General features: G+C 43.6%; 1 protein-coding gene across 4 annotated transcripts in view; it reads left to right on the top strand.

The window, feature by feature from the left end:
• LOC126563988 (rap1 GTPase-activating protein 1) overlaps positions 1-26,870 on the top strand; it is a 145,237-nt gene that overhangs the window by 86,401 nt on the left and 31,966 nt on the right. The window contains exon 1 of one of the 4 annotated variants that reach the window (XM_050220882.1): positions 23,340-23,624. The exons of the other annotated variants lie outside the window; for them this stretch is intronic. Within the exon in view, the coding sequence (XP_050076839.1) occupies positions 23,412-23,624 (213 nt within the window). The 5' untranslated portion in view covers positions 23,340-23,411. Of the gene's footprint in view, positions 1-23,339; positions 23,625-26,870 lie in introns of those variants that run through there. 4 annotated transcript variants of the gene reach the window in all.

The following is a 26,870-nucleotide window of genomic DNA, read 5'->3' as shown; positions in this document are numbered from 1 at the left end:
CCTCCTACGCGCCATAAGCCGTGCTGCGAGTGGAAATAAATTTTCATGAAAACGGTTTAACCTTTCGCGTACTACGGTGCGGCGCAAGCGAAAACCTCGTGCGCATGCTGGGAATTGATAATTTGTGTTCATTTCGTGTTCAACACGCATGCAACCTAGGGGTACGCTCAACACACGAGCCACAACGAGCATTGATTTGTGATGGCTTTACAATTGCATCGCTTGAAGAATGCAAGTCGCTCGAACAGCTGTGCTGTGTCCGCATGGCAACGCGGGGACTAGCGACGTGTGTCATAAAAAGTCATAAACTCACACACAACCCTTACCGGCCCAAAACGTCCCAAGGGTGTTGTGTGTACTGTACGTGGTCCAGGGTGAAGGATTAAAATTTTTCAAAATGTTTTCATATTTCTAAATTGACTCAAAGCCCAAGCGCGCTTGGTGCAGATTGATAAACTACCATCCGGAGCAGTCGTCAGCGACGGAGTCCAGGGACTGATTGGAACTGTTTCAACCCTCGAGCATGCGGTGCGTGTTGTTTTTCAAAAAGCAGTTTAAAAAAAAAACAGTCATAAAATTTTACGATCTTTCCTCTCGATATGTCGACTTTTGTCCCAAATTTCTCATCTTTGTGTGTGTATGTGAGCCTTTTGGATGCAGTTTTTCGGCTGCAGCCAAGGGTGTTCCCACTCATCGACGTGTTAACCGGTGTCGTTTTGTTTTGAGAGACACAACTATAACTGCCTGGCGGGATTTTGCGCGAACGTTCGTTCCACTCACAAACTGAAGTGCGCGTGTGTTTTCGGAGGCCAGTTTTATGGGAAGTGAAAAATCCGTTACAAACTGTTGTTATGTGGTGAGATTTTTACGGCACAAGCTTTTGGGATTGCCCGATTATTATTGATGGCATGAATCCCATTCGAGGGTAGAAAAGAGTTAAAGTGGTGAAATTTCGGGAACAGAAACTCTAGGGAGAGAAGTGGCCTTGTTTTTGATAAATGATCACCGACATGTAATCCCAAAAACAGTAGTAAGTGTCGATGGCATAAACAAAATGGAAGAGTGTGACGAAAAACTCCAAGAACCCAGCAATCCCTAAAACAGATGTCAAAATAAACGCCTTAAGGCAGTAACGGTGAGAGAGTAAAAAATTTCGATTGCTCCAATTTTTGGTTAACGATTCATTAGCCTTGAGCCAAGAATAATAGAAAATGTAACACCTCGCCCATGGTTCACGCCACTCACTGTGGGCCTGCCGTTTGTGTAAGCTCGCCACATAAGCTGCTTGCGGGACCCGTAGGTCACACCCCGAAAGGGAGATCAAAGAAAAAAGGAACGAAAACCTCCTTACAACACGCTTCAAAACGATCAAAAACTCATAATCTTCCGGCAGGAGGTAGTCGTCGATATCTCCTCCAAGAGAGAGAAAAAAAACCCACAGAAACGGGCCTCGAGTTCTTCAAATCCACCGCCGAGAGGAGCATAAAGCGCCTCAAAGAAATAACTAAAGAAGGAGACAAAAAGAAATAAGAAGGAGAGCACTCAGTGCGTGTGCACGTAAACAATATGCCACCCATCAGTTTTTGGGTAAAGATCGATACACGGCAGCCCAGGCAGAGGCTGCGCTTAAGGAAACCTGGGGGTGACATACACGCCTCTCAACATCTGGCAAACACAGCAAAGCGACACGTCGACACTTCATTGCCTCCGGTGTGCTCCGGAAATCGCGCTTTAGGACCTTCACAACTAAAAAAGGCCCTCTTACGCCCAAGCCACGAGCGAGCGGAGAAGGCCATTATGATGTGTTGTTGTACTTTAACGATTGACTCCCGTCCAAATGGTGGGTTATTTTTTTTTCATGTTCACGCCTTGACATTGAGTGAAATGAAGTGTCAAACGATGATCACCACACGTGCCCCGTGGCCTGGTGTATTAAGAAAGGATCCCAAAGGACATATGGCGGTTTCCACGAGTGACATATCGGTACATGCGCGCATCATATCTTCTTCGAGGGGACTTCGCTTTGTCGCCCCTGTAACCTAGTTGACGAGGTGATAAGTGTCTCAATCGCATGATCACCTTCTGCCCCGTTTTCTTGTTCCGATCGATATGAGTTTCGTGTTCGTTAGAAGGGAAGAAAAATAGACAATAATTACAGAGCCATCTAATGCCAAAGGGAAAAGATGCACACGTCAGTGTCTATTATTGGTTCCAATGGTTGGAGCGATCCTGATGACTCTTTAATTGATCTGGAAGTTTATCTCTGTCCCGCTGGAACCGATTAACGCAACGCAGCACTGTTCACCTCTTCTAGAGTTCTGTCTTTCTTGTTCTGGTCTAGTTTCCTGGGCCATTCTTCCGTTAAGTCCTCACGGCACAAGGATTTAAATTGCCTACAACGGAAGCCTACCGTACCCCTGGGACATCAAAGTAGAGTGGACTGATGGTACAATTTATGACACGTTCCCGTTCAAAAATAAGCCGTTGCGTTCAACCATTAGCGCTACCCAAGGACAAGCCATAATGTCTAAACCTCGTTTGTGATGCTTTTGTTTCGCTTTTATCAGGACGCTTTTCAGACATTTGGGACAATTTACAGCTTTCGGCGCGTGCACAAACACACACGCATCTGTTCCAGCGAGCGGCCAGATGATCGATTTAATTGTGCGTCGAACGATGTGTCCCCCTGATGTCCTTTTTCGCAAATTTTCTTTTATTGACCGCATCCTCCTGTAGTAGGGCTTTCGATTGCTACCGGACGACTAGAGCGGACTAGAAAGAGCGACAAAGAGCGAACCGAAAAACCGTTCAAACAATCAATTGAGTGGATTTGTGGATTTGTTTTTGATTGTTCTCGGATCCCTCCCTCTCACTATCCACGTGCGATGTTAATGTCCTGTAAGTCGTCTATGTCACCTTGGAAGCAGCAGAATACAAAGAACTCTCTCTCCCTCTCTCGCTCACTGGGTGTCGTAATTCTAATATGAATTCATTACACGGTCACGGGCCGGCCCGTCCGAGGTCAGTTCATCACGTGCATTCATCCCTTGGGTTCGCTCGAGTTCCGCTTTTTAAAACAAGGGAATCGTGAAGGGTGCGAGGACTCCCAATCACATGAATAATGGCTTCATCATCACCATCCGTCGGAAACCGGCACGAATCGAAATCGTGCAACAATGATCGATGGAGGAAAGCAAGCACGAGGACACTTTCTACGGTATAACTAACAAATCATAAGCTCAGATCAGAAAAGTAACAAAAAAAAAAACGGAAAACTGAGGACGTTAAATTCTGATGCTCAGAAGCGGAAGAGGTGATAGAAAAATAATTTCCCTCAAACTCCGTACCCAGAAAGGATAGTCATATTACTTGAGTTATCATCCCTTGAGTGGCAGGAGGCCCTCCAGCAGGAAGCAAAACTCACCGTGCAATCTATTTTATAATTACCATCGCTTATTTCCGTTCGTATTCTTCACTCCGAATGGGCGTCGCTTGCGTTTGGTTAATCTGCTAAATTACCCACACGCTTTGCTTTCTCGATCCGGCACGGTGTGTCCTCGACAAAGTGCGGCAACTTAAGATTTATTGTTCCCAGCACAAGATTTACTACCTTTTGCCTCCGGTGCCACGGCGCCCTGTGTCCTCTGGCCCTTGGGGTGTTTATAACTTGGAACACACCATGTGCCTCGTGCCGTCCCTTTTAACACATGCGGCACTAGGATCGGAACAGAGTGTCCGAGGTCAATCTACGACGACGGCGGGCAAGTCGCCTGAGTGCAGCTTTCATCTGCATCTTCTTAACCAGGTCCGGTCCGGAAAGCAAGCAATAGCCGACACCTGAGCAACTGCAACGGACACGTTCCTGCACATTGGGACGGCATTGCTTTACACAACCGAGTGGAGGTTTGTTATGTCCCATCCGGTTCTTAACCGTCCCCAAATGTGACTCCTTGATTGCACTTATTGGATTGTAAAACTTCAATTGCCCCTAATGGGCCCTCGTGGGGTTTTTGTTGTTTGCCCTGATGGAAATAACGTTTTCATTCTTTTCCTTCAACTATATAACATCTTGCGCTATATATAGCGCACAGTATCTTTGAAATTGCACATCAGAATAGTAGCAGCAATGAAGATCAATCTCATGCCCATAACGGTGTGTTTTGCAATAGCAAAACAGATAAAATAAATCAAAAAAGAATCTCCTCCACGAACCATAAATACCAAAGCGAACAGTTGTGTCCTTGCCATTTCCACCGTGCTAACCGGGATAGCTGGGGATCATGTTTTGTGAACATCGTAAAAAGACACCTAAGGCGAAGAGGACATCCTCACAAGTTACCTCACATCTTGTTGTCACAGTACAAACAACACACCTTGACACTCTTGGCCGTGTTTGGGTCGCGTACGACTTCTGTTTTCGGGCCTGCTCGCTTCGGAAAGACACCCGATACGTTTAGTGTTCCCCAAATTGGGGAGTTTTGTGTGTTTTAATTTTGTAATTTGGGTGCAGTATCGTGTATCGCGAAAACGCCTCGGTGCTGCCGCTTACTGTTTTGTGGTAGTACTGCGCTTATGGATGTCATCGAAGATGATGCGCCTGCGCGTACAGATGAGACAGTTTACCTTTTATGCGGTTGCCTTAAGAAGCGTTTGCGGCTTTGCGTTGGATTATTATCGTTCAATAAGTTAGCAAGATTATTGGAGCTGAGGGTAAAGTTTGACGGTTTTATTACGATTAAACATAAAAGTCAACTTTTAATCACATAAATGCAGATCTGGATGGCAAACTAGGCATCATTATTTGTTTACTTTCATGGGGAGTGTTTGTGTAGCTTTCGTGTCATGAGTCATGATAATAGTAATCTGTTACAAGAATGATTCATGCCCTGTGGTGCATTTATCGCTTACTGAGAATATCATAAATCAACAAACAATAATAAGAAACAGCTATAACTTCTGTTAAATAAGCATTTAGAAAATGGGTTGATTTTAAGTATTTTTTTCATTCCGGAGTCATATGAAACTGGTATTGAAACATAAATTAATAAAAATGTACTAAAGCTTTTATCTTGCAGATATATTCTTTTTCTACTTCCTTTTCTTGGCTAATCGGCGGATCAGAAGTCATGCCAGTCATCTTATGGCTTACTACACTTATTGATATATCACGTAGTTGCCACATTACGCGGGAACGGCCCGCGAATGGGATTAGAATACCGGGTCCTGTCGTTTAGATTGGCACCGCTGTGGCCTTGGCCAACAGGCCAGGCTGTCCGCAGATCAAAAATGATTTATCAGGAAAACCTGTATCGGAGGGTCTTATCCAAATGCTTGTAGCCATGGCGCAGTAGTAGTTGAGTAGTTGAGGAAAGAATTAAAAATTTTCGATCATTTATTGGGATGACCGTCATGATTAAGGTCTGAACTTAAGATCGATTAGAGAACTTAAGATCATAGTAGGAAGGAGTGGCAATATTTTTGCAACATGCTTGTAGAGTTAAGCATTCACACAGCTTAAGCCTTAAGCCACTAAACTATCATTAATAGCTTTACAGCTTTAACGAACGAAAGCTTCAAACTAAAGAGCCAGAAGACGTCACAACGAACTTTGTAACATGTGACTTTATAACGCCGAGGGACAGATGACAATCGGAATTGAATTTATTATTACCTTCAATGCATCGTACTCTTCCCGTTCGTTATCAAAACCGGAATTAATTACAATTAAACCCCGGTGTAGCCACACAAAAAAAACCTACAAAACAATGCAAAGAAAAACTCATAAACAACCGTACCGGAAAATGACATACCCGCTACAAAGAAGCCCAGTTTTATGAATTACTTTCCAAAACAATAGTTCGCCTAACAACACAAAACCCTAAAGGGCTTCTTCCTGTAAATCATTGCAGGCTCATTGCACAATCGACAAACCAACAGAAGAAAACAGTAGAAAGAAAAAACAACGAACCGGATCTTTTTTTCGCGTTTTAATTTTTGATAATAATTTTAATTCCCTTCCCCCTGCTCTGCTCTGCCCATGCTGCCTTACACTCTTGTAACCCTTTTCTCGCCGGGAAGTGTGCCCCGGTCCCCGGTGGTGGCGTTTTGCGTCATCGAACGCTCAAGTACACGCGTTGTGGCATTTTTCAAAGCAAACAGGAAAATCTTTGCTCTCTCTCTTTTTTAGGTTCTGGATGCAAAAAAAAAAAAATCCGGAAGTAAAAACCAACACATTTTTTGCCATTTACACTTCAAAAGAAGGGGGATCAAACGTTGGAAAAGATCAGTACGATAGATGGATGTGCGATTCACGCACAGTCGAAATGTTTGGACGTGAACTGATAATTGGGCTAACTTTCGAGAGTGCTGAGGCAAAAAAAAAAAATGGCACACAAACACACATTCGGAAAATCAGAACGGGTTGCAGAAAAGTTTAAAGAAAGCTTCTTGTGTTTCGTGTCCTTTTTGTTTGAAACAGGAGTACACACATGGTCCCCTAAAAAACCCCTTTTTTTGGTGTGTTCCTGATCCACAATCCTTCATGTCCACGCACAGTTCGATACCTTTTTGCACGACAAAAAATGATCCGATTGTAGCGAGAAAAAAAAATTGTACAAACCACCACCAACGAGAACGCTGGTAAAAGGGGTTAAATAGTATTTCCTGAAGATCCTTTTCACGTCAGCGGCACAGTCCCTGTTTGTGCGTGGTTGTTGTTCTCCATCGGAAGGTTTGAACAAAAACCCACCGAAGAGAACCGAGAGAAGGGTAATGAAAATGATGATACACGGTTAATGGGATTTTCTTTCCACTGCAAGCCTTTTCACCGGTTTGTGTGTGTGTGATTGAAACGAGACGCACCAGTGTGCGCTCAAATTTAACCCCAGTTCTTTTGCTTAGTTCGTTTTTTTGCCTTGCATTTACCACCTTCTCTGGTGGTGTTTTTTCGGAGTAGAGAAAATTCAAAAGTGTCCATCATAATTTTCCTTCGTCCGAACGGTTGGCGCGTGCACGGGAAAACGCAGCAGGAGAAGACGACATCCTCCCGGGCCAACCGTTCGATATCACATTTCAAAGTTTTCAAACCACACACCGATGGTACCAAGAGGGAGGGGGGCAGTGGATGTGCCGCACTCTGTCCCTTTTTTTGGGTGATGATAAGTTTAATGAAACGACAAATGAACGAACACACATACACACACACACGCGTGCGGACAAAAGCCTTAAACCCTACTGTTTGTGCGAATGATTTTTGTGTTGTTAATATATTTAATTACCATGGGCAATGAACGGGATGGACTTTTGCCATCAACGGGTAAATAAGCGTGATGTGGCGATTTTTCTTCTATACCCCCCCACTGGTTGTGGTGGTTAGTAGCATTTTTTTCTTTCGGTTTCTTTACGCTCGGTCGGAGGTCCTGCCTCCTGTTTGTGCTACCCTTCCGTCAGTGCGGGTACTGTCAGTTGATTGAACTTCAAATAGACGATCATTCAATATTTGATGTCAAAATGATGATGGCCATGATGCAACAAAATCGGACTGTTGAACCATTTCTTTTTTATGGCGTCCTTTGGTTTGGTTGCGAATGGTTTGACAAATCATCATCGTTCACCCTTAACCCACCGGGGAACAAACCGACAAATGACATCCACGAACACACAGCTGGAGAGAAAATAGTTGACCAAAAATGTATTGGTTGAGGTCAGTGATGGTACTGTTTTTCATTAGCTTCTGTTGATGAGGTTTACAAGTATAGAAGATAACCTAAATTGTTATCATATTTGCGAATAATAGATGAACAGTGATTTATTTATTTATTTATTTATTTATAATTAATAATGACGGTCCAGTGCCGTATTGTAGATGAACAGTGATGATATTGGATTTTTTCTCGTCCTGGAATTTCTTCTTTTACACTTGTAACTTTTGTTTTCACTCTTGAATTCTACTCACAGGCTAAGCTGTAAATCCTCATGATCGAAAAGCCAATCTGCAAGCAGAAAATCCTTTCTAAACGCTCGTTTTAAAAACTTAGCTATTCGCATGCGCGTGTTCCGAAGCTACAAGCTATGCACATTGCATACCATCAGGCGTAAAACTGTATGGAAGGCGCTTCTAACATTGCATACTTTCAACAGAGCGCATTACATCGTACGCTAGCGCTACAGTTGGTGAGGATAGAAAACTACACGAGTCAGTTTAAGAGCGCCACCGTGTGGCGAGTAAACGAAACACTAACTTCACTGTAAGCTCAAAGCTTCGAGAGCTTTATGTTTTATTTCTTTTTCTCTTTTCTTCTCTTTTTCTATGTTAGTTTTAATGTGCTTGAAGACGATCCAGCTGTTTTTGCTGCGTTTTTCATTGAAATGTAAAAGTTCAACATTTTCAACAGTTTTTCTACTTGATTGCATATTTTAAAGCGATAACATAGCGAAAATTTTAAACAAATCCTCATGAGTTCATTCACTCCAGTCTCATATAACATAAAACAACTGTTTGGCAGCACAAATTTTGATGCTGATATGCATCTTTCGTAATTTGTTTTACCGCGCTTCATAAAACGTTACCCCGTCTAATCGAAAATCATACGCTTTTCACTGCTGCTGCTGCTGCGGTTCGCAATGACTTCGTCAACACGTTGTGTCTTTTATGCCAGCGAGAACAGCAAGCTTTAGCCTTAATTTATCTGTTACCATCAACCAACAGCACCGATCCGCTGCTGTTGGTGGTAATTTTTCTTTCCCAATCTTATCATCGTTTTACAATCGTACCGGATAGCCTTTCGCACTGAACCTTCTGCTGTGTTGTGCTAATGTTGGATGCTTCCATCCAGCGCATCAACCATTGTTTCCCGTGCTTATGCTGCTTTCTTTGTCATATCTTCCGACCGAGAATACATTCATCATGCACCTGCCATTGGTGCGAGAGTTATGTTTAAAACCCCCGTCCAGGAGGGGGTTAGCAAACCGTTGCAGCGAATAAAACTAACCCCTCCGATGGCTAACAAATGCCACAGACACTTGAATGTTTGCATTCTTTTCTGCTGTACACACTGCTGTGTCTGCTGAGAAAAAAAGGAAGCATGCTTCGTATTGTTTCGAAAGAACGCAATGATTGTGATCGAGTTTCTAACGTCTGAACAATTCCTAGCGTCTTATCGTAGAATCTCTTGCATTTTGTTCCAAAAAAGTTCTTTACCTAATTTAGATTACTCACACAGACGAATTCAAAATATTCGCATCGACACCTACAGAGTGCATTTTTAGCAGATTGCAATCAATAGAGAAGATTGAACGGTTTTCGTCCATTAAAGTTACTTGCGAATCATTATCGTTTCCATATGGTTCGTACTAGTGCTTTAATTTAAATATCTTTTTTTAAGCCCGTTATCAATTTTAGAGAAGAAAACCTTCAGTTTGAATAAATTTATTTAAATTTAAAAACAACCATATAATTGAGAGGCTTTGTAGTTCAAAATATTTTTCCTATAGTTTCCTCGTTAAAGCTTAAAAAAAAGCCACTCTTTCAAAAGTTTGCCTCCATTTTAAACGGCGTAAACAAGGCTCTTTGTTTTTTTTTTTGCGTCCCAAAATACCATTACAAAGCTAATGTCACTATCTGCATTGCTGCGCCGCAGTAACGGTCGGCATTTGAATTTGAATAATGAAAGGGTCACTCGACGTATGTACCCTGTAACCAATAGGAATGGGAAGTTGGCGTTAAAACGAGAAGCTTATCAGCACTCAGCAAGCTAAGGGGACCTTGCTAAGGTGAGAAGGAAATGTACCGGAACCGGTTCAAAGGCAGGGTGAGCATAAGAACGCCATACAAGACAAGTGCGCCCCCGTCTCGAGAAATGTGTGTGTGTGTGTGCGCGCGTTTGGGTGGGAAAGAAGCATAACCTGGGTAGAATTGTCTGGGACCCCTGCAATGTCTCAAAGAGTGTTGGCGTTGGCTTTTGTGTTTAATTGCAAACGCCCTTCGGACGGTCTTTTCTTCATGGTAGAAGTCACTAGTTGGAACACTTGAATGAACCGACATGCACGTACTAGCGTACTCTGGCGCATTGGAGTACAATAAATCCATGGTCACATTTCCTTTTCCTGGTGGAAAATCGGGTACCGTGTCACGGAAAGTGATGCGATCACTCCCAGAACTGTTACCATCCAATGCACCCGGTGCTAATTATGAGCTCCTTCTCATGCTTGGAACCTCATGAAAAACTATAAACCGAAAGGGCCTTCCGTTTTTCGTTCCATGTAGGGCGGCTACACGCTTGATAAAGAAAATGAAGCACCCGGTCGGGTGAGTATTGTTAAGGTCCACAGCCAGAAACTAACTACTGCGGGCAAACAAATGTACCTAGCGAAGTGTGAAGCTATTCGGCCTCGCAATGTGCATCGGCATGAAACGTCAATTATTCGGGAGAAGCAGTGTGTGGAGTAGGCGAAAAACTCAACCTCATCAACATATGTGTGTGTGTGTTGCTTCCTGCAGACGTGAGACCACCAGGAACAACCACCAAGGCGAAAAGCAAGGAAGGTTCTTCAGCAGGGTACTTTTTGGGGAAGACTTTCACGGTAAGGAATTTCTCGCCCTGCTTCCCTCTTGTCCCTCTGCATGATGGAAGGTGTCCACCTTCCGGAAAATAAACGGTGGGAAAGACGAAAAATCTATGTTAATTGAATTAAATAGATGGTAGTCTCGGCTTTTGCAGACCAGTGTTTGCTGTACACTCTGTCCCTCTAGGTACCTACCTCTAGGAGCTATGTCGCTCCAGCTACCAAGAGAGTTGAATCCAATTTTCTGGAGACATCACTACGTAAGCTTTTTGAGAAATTAACATTAGTTTTTTTTTTTGTTTCGTAGTTTTGTTATCTTCACTAGGTAAGCGCATTCAGTGACATTCAGAGACATTTGTTCACTTCTGGCTTTTGAATGTTGAACTCATAATTACACCACCGCCCATTTACATTCAATTCCATGCCCGTGTCGGGTGCGAAAACTGGAAGCGATTTGTTTCCATCTTTAGTTTTTTTCTTTCTTTGTAAGCTTTATGAAATGAAGATTAAATTTCTATTTCTGCTTTCTTCTACCACCGCCGACGCCGCCTTTCCGAACGGACGTCCGAAACATTGGGTGGGAGAAAAGCAATCACAGAGTAAATTTAGAGCTTTTTTGATCATCCCACTCCGAAAGATGATGCGATCTCGCCACATCCCCAACTGCTTTCGTTTGCTAATGAAAGAGTAGATGAGTGACCTCTTGCCCTCCCGTAAGTCTACCCTTTTTTCCTGGCGAGCCCTCCATATTTATGCAAAATCCAAGGCCATAATAAAATGCCATTACCATTATGATGGACGCACCTTTAACGGCTTGTTGTGATTAAATTTATCACCAGTTAGAGGTAAAAGTTATTGCTCACATAAAGATTTAGGATCGACATCTTTTAGGGTCGAAAAATCTTCTTTAAAAACTGTTATTAGGAAAATTGTTTCCACACGATGGTAAAGTGTTGTGCAGAAAAGTTTAATACAAAAAACTATTTTTAAATCAATTAAAAAAGTACCAAGCAGCATGGATAGTAGAGTTTTGCTTTTTGTTTCCTTTTCCCTGCTTTGTAGACTGACAGTTGAAGTCCGGGAAAACAGGGAAAAACACTTATTTTGTTTTTCTTCTTTAGGTTCTTGCATCTTTCTAACCTTTGCTCATCAACCGAGTCATCAGCTTGGAGAAGAAGAAAAAACTCGATCGAAAGATTTGTTTTTGAACCCCTTTTTCGCTCGTTGGTAGGTTGTTGTTTTGAATTGTGTTTCATTTTCTGCTCATCTTTACTAGCAACTTTAATTTGCTCATCGTTGCTGTTCCTCTCTTTTTTTTTCCTCTTTTTTTGTTGCTTCCATTTTTTCCACTTTGATTAGTATGTTTTGTTCATGTGTTTATACCTTCATGCCTCCCCTTCTTGCTTCTCACCTCCTCTCTTTCACTATTAATTGCTTCTAATGTTTCTGCTTTACATAGAAGGCGGCCCTGCTCCATGTGTTTGTTTTTGTGATTCGCCTGATGTTGCAAAAGGGTTGTTTTGCTACTGATGTTTTGATAAATTTCTTCATTTTTCACTTTTGTTTCACATCATCGCTAGCAGCATTGTCGATCGCAATGATACTAAAGAAGCATCAGTAGAAGTAAAAAAAGCCCACCGCAATAAACAATATTGTTGCAAAAGCGGATAAAAGCAACAAAGTAATGTTTTTTTTTTATGTTCGATACCGCCGAGTTTTAGCAGTTAGTAAAAGTGACCCGCTTTGAAGAAATAAACAAGGAAGAAAAGAGAAATGCTCTGCAGCAAGATGACAGCACTGGCTAGGCACACCGTGCACATTTGAAGCAATCAGTGAATCGAAAAGAAATTGAGAGTTAAAAATGAAAAGTAGGTCACATTTCCTTTTTGTTTGTTGATGCCGCAGTGTTTGGGGTTTTTTTTTCTTATTTCGGGTGCGATATGAAAGGCAAGCGGTGGGTTACACAAGGGGTTTTGATTTTATTCCCTCGATTTACGTTAAACCCCTTCGAAATTAGGAGGACAGAGAATCATACAGAGAGAGGACTCAGTCTGTTTTTGTGCTCAAACACGACCAATCGTCTCTATGGTGGAACATTACAGATGAGAATAGGCATTAGATTACAACAGTTTTGCTTGTTTTATTCCTCCTTTAGGGAATTCACCTGTTGACAAAGAGTCATCAGGCACAAAATATCAACCTCCGGGGTAGTTTTATAGCAACTTAACACCCTGCCCTGTGTGATGTGTTGAGAACAATGTTTCCTATTTTTTCCCCTCAAACGAGGAATCAGATCGTAGAGAGGCCTACAGGTGGTTGCACTCGCGCTGCCAGTTTTCTAATCTTTAGCTTCTATGGACACACATTGACGCATTTTGTTTTCCACCAAATTCGAAAACTCCTCCAACGCCACCCGAGAGTAAACCGGATGAATGCGTAAGAACAATGCGACCGTATCTCTTGGGGATTTGTGTCTCGCCTTGAAGAATCAGAACACGGAACGGAGCAGCACGTGATGATGGCACGGCCAAGAAAGAATAGGGAACACCAGTTTTCTGAAAATGGCAACGAAATTTTCATGAATCAAGTTCGGGACATGGGGGGGGAGGAAAAAAACAAGAAACCGGACGTACGGTTGAGTTGCTTACTGTACTGTTTGGTGTTAATGGCCTTCCCTTGTTTTGTGTGTGTGTGTGTGTAGCTGCTGGGGGAAAAAGGGTTTAAAGACCTCAAACCGCCCACTATCGGTGCTATCTGGAGATGGGGTGTTTTTGTGCCAACATCACAAAGCTCATCATTTTCAGCCGAGCGTAGTCATTTTCACCATCGAAATTGGTTTTGATATTTATGTATATCTTGGTCAAGCGAAGAAGAAATTGTCTCTAACGGGAGATCGATCGTAGTCATCTTGTGGCCTATCACGATTTGAATCTCACATCCCGTGTAAAGCAAAGCTTACCCAAAGCCTTTGGTGTGGCAAATTATTTTCCTCTTCATCAACCAATCCATTTTCTGTTTACTTTTAAAACATGCCTTTTGAACAATGCCTGCTCATTGCTTCGGTTCCGTACGCCTTCTCGCTGCTGCTGATGATGATGATTGGAGGAAAGAAAATTCGAACTGTATTGCATCGGTTGAATTGGTTTTTCCTGTTTGCCACACACACACACACCCGCCCATTCGCCCTGTATAAGTGATCTTACATCATAATGTCTTACCCGCGGGGGTATCCGATCGAGAACCAGCACCTGCCTTGCTACCGGTAGGTTGATTGCATAAATTGTGCTGGCATTTTCCTATTCGGTAGGTACCTACAATAGCAACAAACACCACCAAAAAAAACAACCACACTCACCGTACCATCCCATTCCTCTTCCTTCCGCGTCCGTCTAATGCTTGTGCCGCGGTGAATGAAAACGGTAGATTTTGGCTCACTGCCGGACGCTTGCCTTGCGCGTATAGTAATGTTTGGAGGATCGCAGCATGGAACAAAAACAGCGAACCAATAAAACACACGCGAAAGCAAGAAAAAGCCCAAGCCCGCGTTTTTGCACAAACACAATTTTTCGGTGCATACTTCCTCGTTATTTTCCGGTGGTGTAGCCAGCTAACAGATGGTTGCGGGCGGTCCGAAAACGAAATGGGTCTCCCCAAGCGTTTGAGCTGGGGTATTGGAGGGGAAGGCCTTTTTTGTTGGTATTACCTTTTTCCGATTTTGAAATCTGGGTATCGATACCTGGCACGAACTGCAGGATGGTAGTACAGTAGTTAAAATTAATGGCAGCACACTTGAGTGAGGAGCTATAATTTTAAATGTTGCTTTTTGATTATGATTTTAGCTGGATTAGATAGCTATAATTATGAGCTTTCTATGGTGAACTAACAGAAAAAGACAAGTAGATATGTGGATTTATGTTCGGCCTTATGTTTTGGAGCTTTAGAATTGGATCTCATCTGGAATCTATCACAAAGATCCTCCTCCTCGATTACAAGTTTGGATTATTCCATCACGTCCTAAATGTATGTAACCTTTGATTCCTCTGTTTATTAAGTTGATGTGCTGGTGACGTCATTAGAATACCACCAGACAATCTTATCTGTTTAGTCCACAAAAAACTCGGAAATTATCTGTTGAGGTATTTTGGACAGCTCTCAAACTCTATCCTTGAAGTTCCCGAGATAGACAGATCTTGACGATTGAAGCTATTGCGATTTCTACATTACAAAAAATACTTAAAATGAATGAACTTTGTTCTCGTGTATCTTTGAGAAACTGTCCATCATACATTTTAGGGATGTGATAGAAGTTTATTTGTTTTTGCTAAATAGTATGAAATCACGAAGGCCAGGGCCAGGTAGTTGAGGTAAAAACGGCGCCGGCCTGCCGTGTGACTTAGGATCAAATCACATCCAGAATACGTGTTATCAGCAAGACTATTTCTAAGCTATTCGATGGTCGACTTGATCCAGTAGATCGTAAAGTCAATAAGGAGAAGTATATGAAAGCGACAAAATTTAAAAAAAAATATTCATAAATAGGTGTACTGAGAACATTTAGAACACGTGTACCGTACAGAACACCATTATTGCTCCATCAATGCAAACAAAACACCGGAAAAGAGCACTTTTTTTTACCTTACTTCTAACGTTAGCAGTGGATCTTGGGAAGACGAGCTTATCCTAGCTTTGAAGAACATCTTGCAAAAAAAAAAAGATAAATTTGATTGCTGACCGGACGCAAGATGCCTCTCTCTCTCTGCACGGGTCTGCACATCCCGATGATTGTGAAACAAAACAGTTATTAGAATAGTAAAGATTCTATCACAAGTATAATCCAACCGCATCTGGGGTTAGCCCGAGCATCATCATCCTGTGGTTTGATGTTACAGGCGCCCCCGGAAAAAAGGTTGGAAATGTGATCCGAAAAAGGCCCGCCATACGGTAACGTGGTTTGTTTGGAGGAAGAAGTCGTACAACAACGGTATGTAACTGTGGCAGGTGTCGATGGGGCACGGTTAGTCCGCTTGGACACACTGGGTGGTTAGTGTCATCTGGGATACTGCTGGATGGAGGAGACCTGCTGCTGTGATGATTCATTTGCTCGATATTTGATCCCACCCGAGTGTCGTGCTGTGGCCACTGGTTTCTTTCCACTTGCCAGAAGCGGGACGATGTATTGACAGAGGTTGTATCTCTCCCCCACACTGGCGGGCGTATCCCTGTAAACTGGCTAGCGAATCTAGCCGGCACGAGCCACGAGAGGGTAGAGAACATTCGGTGTATGTGCGTCTAGACACACGGTGGATGGCGCAAGCAATTAGATCCAAACGCACCAAACAAATTTGATACTTTTTAATTAAAATAATCGATGTCAGTCGGGTGCGTATGTATGTGTGTGATGTTGCTTATGTGCTGATGGCCGACTTACGGACGCAGATACCATGATACTGATGATTCACGCTAGTCTCTGCCAGGAAAGGAGATGCCTGGAAAGGGAGCGAAAACAAATTGGAAGTAAATATAGCACTTGCGTCTAGCTGTGCTGCCTGTCGATCGACAGAATTCCTAACGAATTGGTTCCATCCACTTCCAGCATCGCTGTAGATCACATCACTTAAATCACACCCCTATTGAGGACACCACTGAAGCGCTGTACCCTGTTTTTAACGAGATGCATCACTTGGTTGGACAAGGTTTTTCGAACGCTCTGTTAAGAACGAACTAGCAACACGTTTCGCAATACACAACCCCCCCCCCTTTTTTTTTTGAAACTTCGGTCTCAGAAATCATGGGACTTTTCAGACGAGGGACTCCGTTGCAGTCGTGTTGCTCTAGCTGCTCCAAAGGCGAGTAGCTATTTTTAAGAAAGATCACGACAACTTCCATGCATTCCGACCAGACTCCGTCTTCGGATGTTGTGTTTGTGGAGCATATTTTCATATTGGCTCAGTAGTGCATTCACGACGGCACAGTTCCTTTACCATCCCAAATAGACCAGCACCGATGATGAGTGGTGTGCAGTGGAATTTAGAACAAGCGCCACGGTGGAGTACAACAACAAGCTACGGATCGGTTTTGGAAGAGGCCAAAGTTGACACTAACGCTTACGTCATTTCGGTTGCTCGGTGTGGGTCGCCTTACCAAAGAAGAACGGCGAAACTTATTGGTTCGGCGGTGGCGGCTCCGATGGTTTGTATACTTTCCCATGTAATCGTAAACCACTCCAGATATTAGATCTACAGATAGCTGAATAACTCTTTTAGAGCTGGTGTAAAAATTGGGACCTAATTTCCCACCACCGAGTATCTTTACGCACAACTTCAAACAAACTTCATCGCTAGTGTTTGGGTATAATGGTGGCATATAACCTTTCCGGCTTTTTCTAAGCTGTCTCCGATCTGGGAACGCTTCCTACGGGAACGCCATGTAGTGTATCCCACATGCCTAATGTGGAGGCCAATGTCGCCACCACAGCAAACATGCGTGTGCGACACACACAAGGAAGAAAAACACGCTTCCATTGCGTACATGTTCTTTACAAACAAGATTAATACGTGCCAACAACGGGAACAACGGACACCTATCAAGCATTAGGGACTTGAATGAGGCGGATTATCTAGCCCAGCCATATCTCGCTTACTTCCGTGAAATAGATTACTTTTGGATAGTGTTTGGAAAGAGTTGCCCTTTGTCATATTAGACTTGCGTTTCAATTTTAGATTGCGGAAGAGATTTGCCGAGATGACGCGATCACGAACTCCATTTACCCTTGTTCTGATTGTCCGCTGACCGAGTGTTGAGGTATGAGGATTTTATTAAAAAAAGAAATGATGTCGCCCTCTCATAAGTAAAGAGAACGTAGTTCTCTACTGTGCTCAGTGGTGACCTCTTCTCAATCGCCCACTGCTCATGTACTCCGGTGCCAGCTGTCTATCACTCGAAAGGGGTTGAACTTTTATTTGATTTTCCTCATCCTCACCCAAGAACTCTACACTATGACTTCGTCTTTTTGTTCGCGCATCCAGAAAAAAAAGATTGTTCACTGAGCCTCTTGTCTATTGCCACTAGGTCTCTGCTACCACACCTTTGACGTGTGCAGTTTTTTTTGTCCCTCTGCTTCTTGATGAATGTTCCTCGTGGTTTAAAATTTAAGCATCGAGGTAGTGGAGCGTCGTTGCTTTCACATTATTCTTGTTTTGTTTTTTTTTTTCTAAATAGTTTGACAGCTGTCTTTCCTTTTCTGGAAGCAATCGGTGTGGCTTCGTTGGGTGGTGGTTTTAGTAGTAGTAGTAGTAGAAGGGATGCATGAGCCGTTTTTTCGCATGAGTTAAAGTCAAGGAAAAGATTAGCAAAAGCGACGGGTTCGTTCAATCGTCTGACGGAACTGCTGATCGATGATTCATCATCATACACCTCAACTTACCTCGCCACGTTGCGTTTGGATCGTTATGAATTATTTAACAAACTCTGCCCTGTTGTATGCTTCGTTCTTGGGTTTTATTCGATTTTTTAATGTGCTAGATGAATTCTAAACTAATAGCTTTTCTGTTCGTCTTGTTATTTATTTTTATTTACAGGTGAGTCAAAGTTCTTGGACGGTTGACGAGTTTTATTGAGTCGCAAAAAGTGTGAAGCTCGCGCACAGGGTGGACTGAAACAACAACGGCACACTAACGTTTAGTGTGGGTAAGTTGTTAAATCATTCTTGCAGACTGTGTCCGCCTACAAAACCTAAGCTCTATCCTATTGCCCGGAAGGTAGTGCCTTACAATATAAGGTTATCAGATAAATCCGTCTACCGTGTCTGCGCCTTCTGTGGGGTTTCCTTTCAATTTCGCATAGTTTATGCATCCACAATTTCTCCATGACTCTCTGTCTCTTTCTCTCTCACACATTCCGGAAGTGGATGCATCCCGTTGCCACATATGACGCTCAACGACACGGTCGACACAGCCGTACATATGTCGCCGTTTTTGCGTAGAATCGTACGTGTGACGCCTTCCCTTTTTGCATAAACTCACTGTCATCCACCCACCCTAGGTGGATTCAGCCCCAAAATGAGCGCGAACGTGTACGTCGGTTTGTGCTTCATTTCAATAATTCATTCACTTTATGTACTTTCGCTCCTTGCGTGCGATTCCCCACACGAGACATGAGGGCTCTCTGTGTGTGTGTGTGTGTGTGTTTGTGCGGAGTCTTTCCAGACTGTGATGCCGTCACGAGGACCCGGACACACCGTCCGCCGTATCCGGCATTCTTGCTGCAGGTGTGTGCATAGCGGAAAGGGCAATAATGCGCCTGTCATTAGCAAAAGGCTTCTTCGATCATGTGCTGGATGGATTGCTTGGTTGCTGGCCACATGTTCCGGCCCGAGTCAACCGACTGACAGAAGGCTCACATGCACATGCAAACCGAACCAATCCATCTGGTGCGGCGGGTGTTTGCCGTGGTTTTTCGGATGGAAGTACATTAATCTCCTTCGTTCCCACATCACACCACGGCATTTCGCTACCTTGCCACGGAGGAGAGTAACGCAATTGCAGGACGAATGTTTTCTAGTTTTTTCCCCCTTTCTTTTCCCTTTTTTTTGCAAGAACACCTTGTACAAACCTGCTGCCATCAGTGGTTTAGGGAGAATTTTTCAAATGAATTTCCTCGGCGCAAAACAGAACGCAGAGGGTTCGCTGCGCTGACTGGCCATGAGTTGTCGGCACGTTTTATTCGCACTCGCGTATTTTACCGGCCGCTTGTTCGAGACACCGCACCTCGCACATGAGGGAAAAAGGGGAGGGAAAATTTTAGTGCATCGAGTAAAGTGCATCGCATGTTGTGTTGTGCACCCGTACCTACATTAGCTAACGCTTTAACGCCGGTTGCATCAACACACACAAACAAAAATCTCCTCGCATGTCTCTGCAGCGAATTATCTATCTACCAGCTGGTGTGTTTTCAGGGTGGTGATGAGCTATTTGTTGGAAGGGACAACAACAAAAAACTGCCCCATCAGTTTAAATACCTATGGATGGAAAATTATGGTGAATATTTGGAAATGATTTTCGAACGATGTTTCGGTACAATTTTCTCCATTCTCACCCTTGCTCTCACACACGAGTTGCATTCACGAGTGGAGATGAACTTTGTACGTGAGAGCAACAATGAAACTGAGAGAGAAGTTTAATCTCTTGAGGAGCCGATAGTGAGGGACTGCACTATGGACAAATAATTTAAATTTTACATGAAAACGTAATGATTTTGTTTGTGAGGATATATTGCTTCAAGGATAATATTGGGATCCAAATCAAATTAATGAACCTGAAACGGGTAATCAACACTTTTATACCAATTACGGAAAAATGTGAGCAGCAAAACATCCAATAGCTAAATAATCAGTTTTGCTTAAGGACACAAGGCTTTAAATTCAAATCTAACGTTTTTGATGGTTATTGTTTAAGATGTCTGTACAAATTTTGTGCCAAATTTAAAAAAGGCACAATGAAATTTCATTAGAGGTTGTTTCAATTATTCAAAAAGATTAGAGTTGTCTAAATACGAAATGCCTTAGAGCTAATCGAAGAATATAGGAAAATGTCTTGTCTATTTTATACGACCCTGCGACCTGCCCTGATATATAATGAAATGGTAATCTCAAAATATGCTATTTACGTTAGAATAAATTTGGAATCATATTTTGTAACTGATAATTTAAATTTAAATTTTAAAAATTGAAATATTGAAATATACATTATATTTCAATTGTCCTTTCGAATAAAAGTTTAAAAGATTAAATATATATTTCATTGTAAGTATTTTTTTTTCGTTTCATTGTTTTCGTTGTACAAATAAACTTAACTAATTAATTATTTGTAACATTAAATGCCACAGAGAATAATATTTGATTTTCCTTTTTAAGTGATAACATTAAACGTCAATCTGTACTAAGTAACAAAGCATTATTTAAGTATGGCCTAGTGTATTATAATTTTCAGATTGATCTCGAATTTTGTTCATTTATCGAACGAAATGAATAGCTTAATTGTCCAAAACATTACTTAAATGAACTCTGTTGAGAGCACTATAGTGCTTGAAAAATGAAATTTGAAATATTCGACTTTCTCACTTCTTGATCGCCATTTAACCCATTGTGCACCCTCGGTAGCATAGCTCAGCGAAGCATAAGCCCACTTTGAGCGCACTCACAACACTCAATTCTCTTTCATCCCCTAAAGCAAGCGGACGTGCGTGTTGTGTGCGCTGCTCGCGTCTCGTGTTTCGCGCTCGTGTCGTCCAAATAAGCGTGCGTACGTCGTCGGACGGTTGTTGCGTTTATTTAGTAGAAGTCTGTTTCTGTGCCCTCCGAGTGTTATTTTTACGCGTTCGAGCAAGTCCAAGAAACGCATCGGCGGTGTGTAGTAGGTAGTAGGTACGAGCGATCTCTCTGACGATCTGCTAGTGCAACAAACCCTACTTCTGCTGCCCTGTGCTATGGTGTGTATTTTTGTGTTTGTGTGTTTTTCGCTGTTTTGCTGTGTGTGCTTTTTCGTTCACTAGCTTCGAGTGCGAATATATGTGCGTGGATGTTGAACCGAAGCAGCATCCACCACCTCTAGATCCACCCCATCCAGCAAACAGCTGAAGTTCAAACAACAGTGTGCAAAGCAAAAAAAAAAAACATCAACAACACGACGCATGATGTGCTTCCCTTGGCTGGGTTTGTGTGGCTAATGAGTACCCAACGGTTTGTGCCAAACCTTGTGCCTTTGGGCGTGTGGTGGCAGATCATCTTACCGATCCTCTTGTGCCGGTGAAATGACAAGATAATGTGCGTCATGATGATGCCGGTCGCAAACATCAACCCCTTCCGGAGGTCCGTAGAAGAAAGTGTAATTGAAAGTGATTGTGTTCGGTTGTGACGGCTTCATGACCAAGACCCCGACCTTTCGCCGTGAAACGGTGGATTCACCTGACCCGTTATGTGTTCCTTCCAATCTGTCTTTGAAAAGCTTGTCCTCTCCGGTTTTGTGTCCCGAACGTACAAAAAAAAAACGGCACCATTTGTTGCATTCAGCCATAGCCATGAAAAGGTTTCTTTGGGCAGAGAAAAAGTGGACCAGTGATTAATTTTTGTCGTTAAGAAGATAATGATACCGAACGATGTGGTCAGTGTGTCAACCGGGAACAACGTTTGTACGGGGTTTCTCTGTGCGTGTGTGCTCATATGTGCATCGGGCTTTGTTCCATAGGCATTCCAGTCTCTTGAGATTCCATCAGAAGATGATTTTTTTTTGGAAAGTTTAGCCTCTTATTTTTTGGCCGTAAAATGATTGGGAGATGATTGGTATTGAATTTTGTTCCTCAGAAAAAGAAGCATCAGAATTAGGTTGTAGTGTAGTAGTTGATGGAGTGTTAAAAAATTGACTCTTCTCAAAAAATTAAAGCTCTTGGACAGGCTCGTAAGTAGTGAAAGCAGTCAGTTTCGGAATGACTTAATGTGCTCCATATCTGTAAAAGCATATTGGAGGGAAGCAAATATATCCCTTCCAATTGCATTTCGCCTGTGTACACGACAGTGTGAAAGTCCGGTTTACACTGACTAAGAGTAAACGCATTTCGCAAACACAGGCGCAAACACAGTTTATTGCAAACAGTTTGAAAGCAAAAGTCGGGCCAACACACACCTCGCCCAATCCACCGAGACAGACTGCCGAAAGGGAAAGCGACACCCAATTCCTGTTGCTATTATCCTTCCCCTTGTTCCTGAGCTCCGCGTTTTTTTGGTTAGGGAGAGACTACGTCTCTGATGGATGTTTGCTGCGTCTAGCCCAAGGAGGAAAGTGGATTACAAACTCGAATGATTCCTTCCCTCGGGGTGCGGGGATGGCAAACGTTGGTGACGATGAGTCATCGTTCGAATGCTCTCCCACTGCCGGTGCTTGTGTGGATGATTGCGTTCCGGAATCCTGATGAATAAGGCGCCCGGAGGAAACGAACCGTGTACATAGATATTCGCTTTACGATAGGACTAACGACATGGAGACTGGAGAGCCTCGTTTTTTTTCGTTTCAACTTGGAACTAGCTTGAGCATGTGTGAGTCAGTGTGTTAAGTGTGAGGGAGTCCATAAATGTTATTCGGAATTGTTTCAATCTTTCAACTTCAAATCCATCTCAATGTTGACCTTCTGCAAGCGTAAAGTGTTTGAGAGCAATTTGGATGTTGAAAGAAACTGAACCCACATCAGACAGAAAGCTTGATCTGCACAAAACAATGCAATAGCGCGTGTGGCATTGAATTCGTAATTACATCCAAAAATTGATCCCCTCCATACCTCTTCTCTAACCTCATCAGCCTCTTGCAGGTGATCTTGTGCAAAAGTGGTGTATGGTGATTTCGGTGTAGTGCAAAGTATAAGTGAGTCTGAGACGAATCCGAATGTCCAGTGCTAGAGCTTTGGTGCTGATTGAACCGTCACACCAAAGCGAATTAGACCACCACCTTCAGGAAATTGGGCTTGGTGCTTGTAACGCAAAAAAAAAACCGTCCAGTTCTCAAGGTTTTGCACACAACACTGTGTTGAATGTGAAAAAGTGAATTAAAAACACGATTTCTTATTGAAGTTTAATCTGTAACGAGAGGAAAAACAAAATTAGCCCGCGCCTCTCTATCTCCCCCCCATGAAAATTGATCCTCGAGATATCTCCAATGTGCGCTAAACGGGGACATATATAGGGCTCCGTAATTTTGCTGGCCGCTAGCAAAAGCAACCCCAAAACATCTCGCTCTACGCAGCCCAAAAACACGGTGGCCTTCCAAAGCGAAGGCGGTGAGCGCCGGTGGGTGCGACAGGCTGTCATGGGGGTCCTCCGGTGGCGCGATCTGCCCGGGAGCAGAAGCTCGATCACGAGCAGCAACAATAACAACAATAACAACAATGGCAACATTACCAGCCTAAGCTCGTCCGGTGGTGTTGGTGGTAGTAGCAGCAGCAGCAGCAGCAACACTACCAACGGCAATGGTAACAACAACCAACTGCATCATCACACCAACCATGGTGGACGAATCGAGGTAAGGAAGGCACAGGAAGGCACATGCATGGCAGGACTTTCTTCATGTGTGTTAATAGTTAAAAAAAAAAGAAAAAAACAAACCCCCGAAAGAGTTGCCAAACTCTCGTACGAATTAATAGTGGCATCGTACACGCAATTAACTCGCCTAATGATGACGGCCAATGCTGATGAAGGATGTAGACGCTAGAGGCAAGAAGGATGATGATGCGCTCGGTTGTGTTGCATGGTTGTTGGCATTCCATTAACGAGCCCCCCGCGTGAGGAGAGAGAAGGGACGGAGAGGCACGCGACCTCGTGCAGACTTTAAACGCTAAGTCAGAGGTGCCTTTTTTTTGTTATTGCTGTTGCTTTCGTTTTCATAAATCCCGATCGAAGCATGATGACTCTGTCTTGACGCGAAGGAACGTGCCAAAAATTTGCCACCAAAAAAAACTCGACGTCTCGAACGAGCTTGATGATGTTTAGCAAATTTTCAGTTTAATTTACCTCACCCGAACCCGTCTTTGCGAGATCGCCGCTTTGGCGTGGACCTCCGAGACAGTGGTCTGCTAATGGTCGTCACCGACCAAGCCAGAGCTAGAGCGATGTGGACGTGGGCCAACTGTCGTGATGACGGAAGTCTACCAAATACAACAACAACAAAAAACCCTCCTCGAGAGGAGAATAAGACAAAAGCGCAAGGTAGGTGTCGAAAATGGCGATGTGCTGCTTACGGTCGGTTTGCTTGGCCAGCAAACCGAGTCCTTTTGAGGCATTTTAAGCCGCGCTTCGCAAATGGACCGCTGGGCTTATCATGGGAGAGCGATAAAGCGCTCAATGCTTTCCATTTCGGGACACCTTCTGCTGATGCTAATTCGCCCCATCAAAAACCGATAGAGACTTAGCGCTTCTTAAAGTGGCGTCAACAAAGATTACGATGAGATAGCTGAGGCGTTAAATGATAGAGAGACAACTTTCAAGAAGAAGAAAAATTCTTGTGGGAATTAGTCGGGGTAGGGAAGACCCTTAGGGTCCCGGTTTTTTTCCCGGTCTTGCTTCCAATTTTTCAGACGACCTGCTCCCACACTAACGTGAGTTTGAAAACGTTCATATCCCAAAGCCACAGTACAACATATGTGGCAGATGTTATGGTGGTCGCTAGTTCCGTACCGGTTGTCCTGCCGGTATCTTTTGTTTGCTCAGCATTATTATGTATTTGATGGAGGAAAAACACGAGGGCAACGAGGGCGCACGAAGCAGAACAACAACAAATATGTCCACACTTCCGTCCACATTCACCCGCACGGTATCATCGCATCACACCTGCCAATGAAGCGTACCATCTTCCGGTTCTCTCGCATGTTCTTCCCACAACATTAAAAAAGGAACACAGTTATCCATGTCTCGATTCGGAACTCGTTTCAATCCCGCATCAGGACAACATTGCCAGCTGTTAGAACTTTGTCCATTTTCTCAGGAGTCGTTAGTTAATGGTTGTTTCGTTTCAACGCTCCTTACGAGCTCTCCTAATTGGTTTGTCAAACGCGTTGAAATGGCGCTGAAAAGTTTTCGGCACATCTTAATGTCTTCATGAGCTTGCTGTGCTTTTGCTTGGAAATTGGAACTCTGTCTAGGCCTTCCTGCGGTTTCCTTTTTTCGAGGGAGGGGAGAAGGAACCCGCATGCAAATCAGGTCGAAAAGTAACGGCAAAATGCGTCTTCCAAGGTTTTGTGCGTCGGAAATTGGAATAATGCTCCAGCCCGGGTTTGATCTGATTGATGCCCTTTTGTGTGTGTGTTGTGGTTGTTGCGTTTGTACCCCGTACGGTATGTGACACACAAAAAAGGCCGGATTGGGAAAGCCTAGCACTACGTCGTGTGTGCGATACCAGTTCCTGGCTTTCACTTCCTGGCCTTTTTGTTTGTGGAGTAGCACATATACCGACAGGCAAGCCATCTTCCATGTCGGATGCGACTCTATGTTGATTGGCTTGGTTTGTGGTTTCCCGGTGCGCTACCACTACCACCCGATATCTGTGTCATTGTTTCATCCGCATCCGTAGCCACAGCATAATGGGTCGTTTGTGGTCATCAAATCACTCATCTCTCCCCGATCAGGTGGTTTTTTTTTTTGGGGAATTTGAGTCTGTGAATCCTCCTATATTCCTTCCATCATCCCTGTGCCCGGTGAAGTTCTACACACCGTTGCGACCTCTCTTTTACGTTACGGCGTCACGACGAATACGGCGCGACAGCGCCAAAATGTCATCGCGCAGTGTACGTTGGAAACAAATACAGCAAACCGGTTGCGCACCGCCTCTTGACGACGGATCAACCGATCGTGACTGCGTCTTGTAGAATAATGTGACGCTATCTTATGTGTGTGGCTTGTTTCTGTTGCGACGCGTAGATCACGGTTATGTGGGCAAGGGTTTTGCTACCACCGCCATCCCGCGCCCGAAGGCGGTCTTTATTTCTAAGCCCTGATCTTGCTACTACTCCTCAGTCCCAGGCAAACGAATGTGTCTTGGACGTGTTTTTTTTGTCAGTTTTTAACTTCAACAACCTTCTCTCGTTCTCCCCGTCATACAGCAGAGTTTCTTCCTTCAGCGTGTGTCGAGGCCAACGAGGCCTCGTTGCCCGGGTAGGCTTAAGGGGCCAAAAATGGAAATGACGTTTAGCCTACATTCGCCCGCTCGATTTGGCACGTTGTGTGAGCTCTGTTGTATTGTAGCCTGAAAGCAAGCAGACAGAAGTAAAGAGCATCAGAAACCAGCAGCAACGCTTTCCTTTGCCCAACGCTGAACGATGGCCAAGATTAAGCTCTTTTTATGGAGCCCATCGAACGATTCTGTTGCCCTTTCAGACACAGTACGCCTGTTTTTTTTTTTTATCTCTCCCTTGTGGGGCGCACTCATTGTTGGTTGGCCAATCCGACTTCTCTGATTCAGCTGATCCTGTTAAGCCGAGCCCATCGCCTCTAGGGCTGGTGTTTGTGTGTATGTGTCTATCCAAAGATTCTTGTCCACAGTAACGCCGAAGGTATTCGTGTTTCATTCTTTGCAATCTTTTGCTATTCTGCTTGGTCGTGCCTTTTTCTCCCTTGGCGCCATTATCCTTGGGATCATCACCATCGATGTGTCCCGTGGTCCTTGAGACATGAGAAAGTACACAACACTGGAAGAGCGATATCGAGGCGGTGTTTTACGATGTTTGATTTGTATGCGCCCGGGACGGTGCTCTTTACAGCTTCCATATGGTTTGTC

The sequence above is a fragment of the Anopheles maculipalpis genome, chromosome 3RL, assembly GCF_943734695.1.
Source record: "Anopheles maculipalpis chromosome 3RL, idAnoMacuDA_375_x, whole genome shotgun sequence".
NCBI lineage: Eukaryota > Metazoa > Arthropoda > Insecta > Diptera > Culicidae > Anopheles > Anopheles maculipalpis.
Note: the sequence above shows the minus strand (reverse complement) of the source record. Positions and strands in the feature narration are given on the sequence as shown.